Source organism: Emydura macquarii, unplaced genomic scaffold, assembly GCF_026122565.2.
Source record: "Emydura macquarii macquarii isolate MOO-44397 ecotype Brisbane River unplaced genomic scaffold, CSIRO-AGI_Emac_v2 contig_3517, whole genome shotgun sequence".
NCBI classification, from domain to species: domain Eukaryota; kingdom Metazoa; phylum Chordata; order Testudines; family Chelidae; genus Emydura; species Emydura macquarii.
The window spans coordinates 10,762,502-10,768,501 of NW_027133654.1; the positions used below are offsets into that span (position 1 = coordinate 10,762,502).

At 47.9% G+C, this 6,000-nt stretch overlaps 1 protein-coding gene across 16 annotated transcripts in view; it reads right to left on the reverse strand.

Annotated features, from left to right (window-relative positions):
• Window positions 1–5,154, reverse strand: part of AFDN (afadin, adherens junction formation factor) — a 213,548-nt gene extending 208,394 nt beyond the window's left edge. For all 16 annotated transcript variants that reach the window (XM_067535945.1, XM_067535932.1, XM_067535930.1 and 13 more), the window contains exon 1: window positions 4,646–5,154. In XM_067535945.1, coding sequence (XP_067392046.1) covers window positions 4,646–4,762 — 117 coding nt within the window. In that variant the 5' untranslated portion in view covers window positions 4,763–5,154. The remainder of the gene's footprint in view (window positions 1–4,645) is intronic.
• Window positions 5,155–6,000: the final 846 nt, after the last annotated feature.

The following is a 6,000-nucleotide window of genomic DNA, read 5'->3' on the forward strand; positions in this document are numbered from 1 at the left end:
CCTAATGAAAATGTTTCCCTTCAAAACTCAAACTGCATATTTTAAACAAAGTGACTACGGTAGATATTTTCATTGCAAAAACTTAAGAGTCAAAAACTCTTATAGTGAACTGAATTTAAGAAATGGCACCTATAATCTACAAACAGTTTAAAAGACAAAATATTTGCTACTCGGTAATATTTTTATCTGGTTTAGGATAGTATCCAAAGCATCAAATCAATATCAAAGCCCCACTATGCTTGGTGATATCGAAGTACATAACATGACATAGGCAAAAAGCTCAAATTCTAAAAGATAAGATGGAAACCCAGCAAGCGAGTAACAAGCAAAATGTGAAGAGTACAAGAATTTGTGGTTCCATTTTCTTTTTGGAGGGTGGCTGTTTTATTTTGGACTTTTTTGGTTCTTTGTTGATTCCTTCAAACCATAACATACACGTTTCTTGGTCCACATGTCCCAAACAACCTGCTGTACCTTAGCTGTCCCAACATTCTTTAAAATGTTGTTGCATAGTAAACTAGATCATTAAAAACCTTCTTTATTAGCTCTAGTTTAATCCAAATTCAAACAAGTCTCTCAATATTGCATAAACCACAGCAAAGGAAAACTCCTTAGAACTATGAAATGAAAGCATCCCATTATTTGCAGCAATTCTGACAATGTAAGAATTTAATTATATTAGCTGGTCTGATATTAAATTAAGTTATAACATGCAGTATTTTATATTCATTCATAAACTTTTTGGGCCAGGAACCTAGTCTTATTTGATACCTCTAAGTATCACATGCTGCACATCTGTGACACTAATAAGTAATATGGATTATTAAAAAGACTTCTGAAACACCCATTAATGTTTAAAAAAAAAATGTTAAATGCCTACAATGCTATTAAGTGTAAACATTACCTTACTTTCAGTAAGTCCACATGGTATTTATGTGATATTTGTATTTAAAGAGGTTTGTTCATAGTGTAACAAAATATGAACCCATGTGTACTATTCACTTTACTTGGCAAAAAAAAATCTTGAACTTTCACCATGTAAAATACAATCAAAATACTTCACAACTTTCATCCACAAAACTTAAAGACCTTTTGTAAAATGTTACTTTAAAAGAAAAATCCAAAAAGCATGTATGGGAAACAGAAATAAAGAAAAGTTAAGTAACTTGCTTAGATCATACATCAAGCCAGGGAGAACTGGGAATAGAAACCAAACCCTATATCCTACCCAATGGATCACACTGTCCCAAACTCCGTGGAGGACTTATTTTTACAGCTAGGATTTTCAAAGAAGTCCAAAGGGAGTGAAAACTGTCGGTGGAATTTGGACACTTAATCCCCTTAGGACTGATCCACACAAACTTGCACTGAAATAATATGCATTCCAAAGTAAGACTGTCCAACACAGGCTTGCACTGAAACACCACAAGATGTGAATTAAAACTGATTTAGTTATTTCAGCACAAGTTCCTGTGTGGACCAATCTTCAGGCTCTTTTGAAAACCCGAGTCTACCTGTCTATAAAACAGCACTACATTCACAGCCTTTAGTCTCCACTTGGATGCCAAAAAGAGTGATGGACATAAAAACTGAATGATCACCTCTGCCAAAGCTGTAGCCTTTTCAAATTAACATTGAGGCACACTAGCAGGTAGCATAGGGAAATCTTTCACGATAACAGTCTACACTGAACTTGTTCTGGGAAAAGACGACATTAGTCTCCAGAATTGTAAATCATTATGTTACTCTCAAATTCCCTTTTTTTTGTTGTTGTTGTTGTTGAATCCAATAATCTGCCAATAACTCTAGTATTGCAGCTGGTGGCCAGGTCCTTTGAAAATGCCTACCCCATACATACAGAACATATCTGAGGCAGATCATCTAAACCAGATTGTTTGTATCACAGTAGCACCTGAAGTTCCTGATCAGGGATCAGGCACTGCTCTAGGCACTGTACATACACAAAAGACAGGCCTTGCCCCAGAAAGATTACAATGCGAGTATGTCTTCACTGAAGACTTAACTCAGTTGACTGGAACACAGGCTAAGCACCAGGATTAATTTAGCCCAGTAGTTCTCAACCCATTTACCATTGTGGGCCACATCCAATATGACCTGTATGGTCCTGAGGATGCCACATGGGCCACAGCTGTGTGCCAACTCGGGCCACAGGTTGAGAACCACTAACTTAGCCCCTATATGTAGCGTGGCTGCTCAAAGCCATAACCAAGTTACTGTGTTCTCACTGCTGCTTCACTCATTCATGTTTCTCACTAAGACTTCTGGTGGCACGTCCACAAAAAGTGGAGCCACTATATGACTCTTTCCCAGTGAATTGTGAGAAAATTTGTCTGTTCTGGACATACAGTAGGAACTGCAGGAAAGCACTGGAAGACTTAACATTCACTCAATTTACCTTGCATCCTCACTACAAAATGGGCATGTCACCAATCCAACCATAAGCACACAGATTTTAGCCTATTGCCCCAGATAAGACAGCTAGCTCAGGGTTGAAAGGACCACTAAACCAGGACTGGGGTTTGTGTGTGTGGATGGGAGGTGAGTTAGAGGCAACACACTCGAGTAAGAGCCCAGATTAAATCTGCAGTTACCTTATAAGGCCTCCTGTAAACCCTTGTGCACATGCTCAACTTTACTCTAGTGAATAGCCCCAATTAAATCAATAGGACTACACACAGTAGTAAAATTAAGCATATGCATTTGCAAGATCTGGGCCTAAATTGAACATCTATTTCCCCAGGGTGAGTAAAATATAATTTCTCATTACAATCATGTAAAGGGCAAGCAAGTAGCTTATGTACAAGGACTGGTAAATCTCCAGAGTAAATGCGCAAAGCCAACCTACAGTAATATTTTTTTCAAGTTGGCTGTCACCAGCACAATAACACTGCACAAACATAATTTGCCATAAATGGGAAGAAAGAGGGATGAGATAGGAAACACTGGGGGGGGGGGGAGGGGATAACAGGGAATAGGTAAAAATTCAGCTATTGATATTGTGTTAACTCTATAGATCTACATTTGAGAGCAAAGTATTCTCCCCAACAGGCGATGAAAACTGCATTAGTGGTAGCTCCTACATTTTTAAATAAATGCCTATAGGATATCAATGTATTCCATAACACGCAGTAAATAAAAAGCAAAGAGTTGGGATTACGATAAACACGGCAAGATCAAATTACACAGAACCCTTATCTTAGTAATATTTATAGCACAAGAAACAGTTCACAAGAGTGTATGGAACAGAAAACGTCCAATTAAATATATTACTTTTTTTTTTAACTCTAAAAATTTAAAGATATTAGATTGCTTTTAGCTTTTTCATGGTTACACATTTTACCTGGGACTCAAAATGGGATTGAAATGTAAAGACGACAACATGATTCTTTCTGGGATCTTTGTTAATAAACAACACAAACAGGCCCAGGCCAAAAGCAAGTGCTAATTTCCCTCTTTTCCCTGGGAAAGCACATGATCAATCTCCACCCTATGAGAGCAGTGAGCCCACTGTCACAGACAAATAGGACTATAACCTACCTACCCAAACCCTCCCCCACACCCTTTCAAACCAGACACACAACACTGACCAGCCGAAGCGAGTATGACAAGGGGTAGCGGAGAGGTGTGGTTTGAGTGTTAGTTTTTAAAAAGCAACCCCAGCTTCTTTCCAGTTATAAAAACCGCCCATTTCATTGGGAAGAAATCGCCCACTGTGTTTTTCCGGTACAACGTGAACTCTCAGGACTAGGAATCCGCCCGATATTTACTTTAAACTGAACGCTGGCAACCTCGAAAGTTTTCAAACACGTTGAGCTAAAAAGGCTCCCTCCGTCACGCCCTTTGAAAGCCGAGCAGGAGATTTCACCAACAGCTCACCCTGAGCTGGGAAGTCAAAGAAGCTGCGTGTGAAAGGTGGCGTTTTCCGCACCCAAGGGATCATTTCAAACACGGCCAGCGCCTCTCTCGCCGGCCCTCCCTCCCTCCTGCAAGCGCTACAAAGCGCAGCCCCTTCCCTTCCCTCCCCTGCCCCCGGACCATCCTCCCGGGTGCACCAGTCCCACGCAGCACCTCGAGACCCAGGGGGTCCCTCCCTCCCTCCCACTTGGCCGCGGGGTGCCGGCCATCCCTCTCCCGCCTCTTCTCGGTCCCAAACCTGCCCCCCCTACCCCAGACGCTCATCAGGGCATTTCAACGGCGAAAACCCCCCCTCTCCCCCCGCCTGGCCGTCCCACTACCGGGCACCAGCAGCCCCACCTCGGCCAGGGGAAAAGTCACCTTCAGGGAGTGGGGGCGGGGAGTGGTTGGGGGGGGATTTCATTTCTCTCCTGCCCGAGCCAGCGTTGCCCCAGCGCCTCTCGTCAGGGCAGAGCCGGGGGGGCTGCTCTGTATCGCCCCCCCCCCCCCCCATGAGAGGGAGAGTCTCGGGGAGGGGCTCGCCAGCCTGACCCGGCTGGCTACGGGCGCGGCCTGTGCCGGGCGCGGCGTCTCACCTCGCGGGGGGGGAGGGCAAGGGGGGGGGGTCCCAGCGGCCGGGCCGGGCCGGGTCGCGCCGGGCGCAGGTGGGATCCGGGCGCAGCAGAGGGGCCGGTGCGGGGCGGGGGGCAGGTGGCGGGTCGGGTCTCACCTCGGTGGGGGGGCTGATCTCGAACAGGTCCAGGCGGTTCGCGTTCCAGTGGTTGATGATATCGGCGAGTTTCCGCCGCTCCTCCTCCCGGCTGCCGCCGCCGCCGCCGCCCGACATCCTCCGGGGCGCTCGGGGCCGGGCCGGGCCGGGCCGGGCCTCTGGGGGTCTCCTGGTCCGGGGGGCGGGGGCGGGGCGCTCCTCGCTCTGTGGTGGTTTTTATCCCGGTCCCGCGGCGCGCCCTGCTCTGTCCCTTCCTCGGGGATAACGCGGGGTGGCGAAGGCGGCGGCGGCGGCGTCTTCCCCAGGCGAGCGCAGCCGCTTCCCCTGCCCGGTGTCTCCCTCTCACACACACACCGTCGCCCGTGCGCGCCTCCGCCTCTGCGCGCGCTCCCGCGCCAGTCACCTCCCTCCCCGCGCCCGGCTGCGCGGCCGCAAGCTGGGCGGCTGCGGCGGGAGCGCGCCTCGGCAAGGTTCGGCCCCGCTACTGCAGCCAGGGCAGCGCGCGGGGCGGGGCGGGCAGCGATGCGCTCTCCCGGCGGCGGGGATGCCGAGCCGAGCCGCGCCGCGCCGCGCCCCTGGGCGGGCGGGGGTAGCGCGTGCTCCTGATAAATAATAAGGCCCAGCGCCTGCTGCAGGAAGAACTGGAGCGGAGCAGGGATCCGACGTCCTGGTCCCAGGGCGGCGAGATCGGGGCCGCTCCTAGGTGTTCAACTCCCAGTAATAAAGGGCGGACCCACTCCACCCCTTTCCCTGAGCCCGGCCCCCAAAGGCTCGGTTTAAGAGACTCGTTGTGCCCGTATTAGAATGGGTAACAGGTCTGCTCTTTGTATTTCTTTGCTATGTTGGAAATCTCACGCTTTGAACAAACAAACCCCCCCCGCAATTGGAGCACATGGCTGGGAGAGAAGCTGCGGGGGGGGATTCCCGGGCTCTCTGTGATGCTCTGCCCCCTGGCTCACCCTGTGGCCCTGAACAAGTCACTTCACCTCTCTATCCCTCAACCTTTCTTCCCTGTAAAACCAGGGTAATAGTACCGTGCTGGCTCACAGCGGTATTGCAGCGTTTAATAACATTTCTCCACCCTTGATAGCCTTGCATGAAAGCAGCTCTATAAGAGAAAGTGTTGATATAAATGTTCACAGCTTCAGATAAATCCGAGATGACATTAAAGTGTCAGGTTTTTGTTTTTTTTTTTTTTTTTAAATACAGACACGTATTTTATGCAAAATCTATTGGATACATATGTCCAATGGTACTTGTGTTAGATCTTGGAATGGAGCAAGATTTCTTTCATGGTGGAGTTACGAGCCTTGGACTAGTTGCAATCCCTACTGTATTGCGTGTTTGTAGAACTG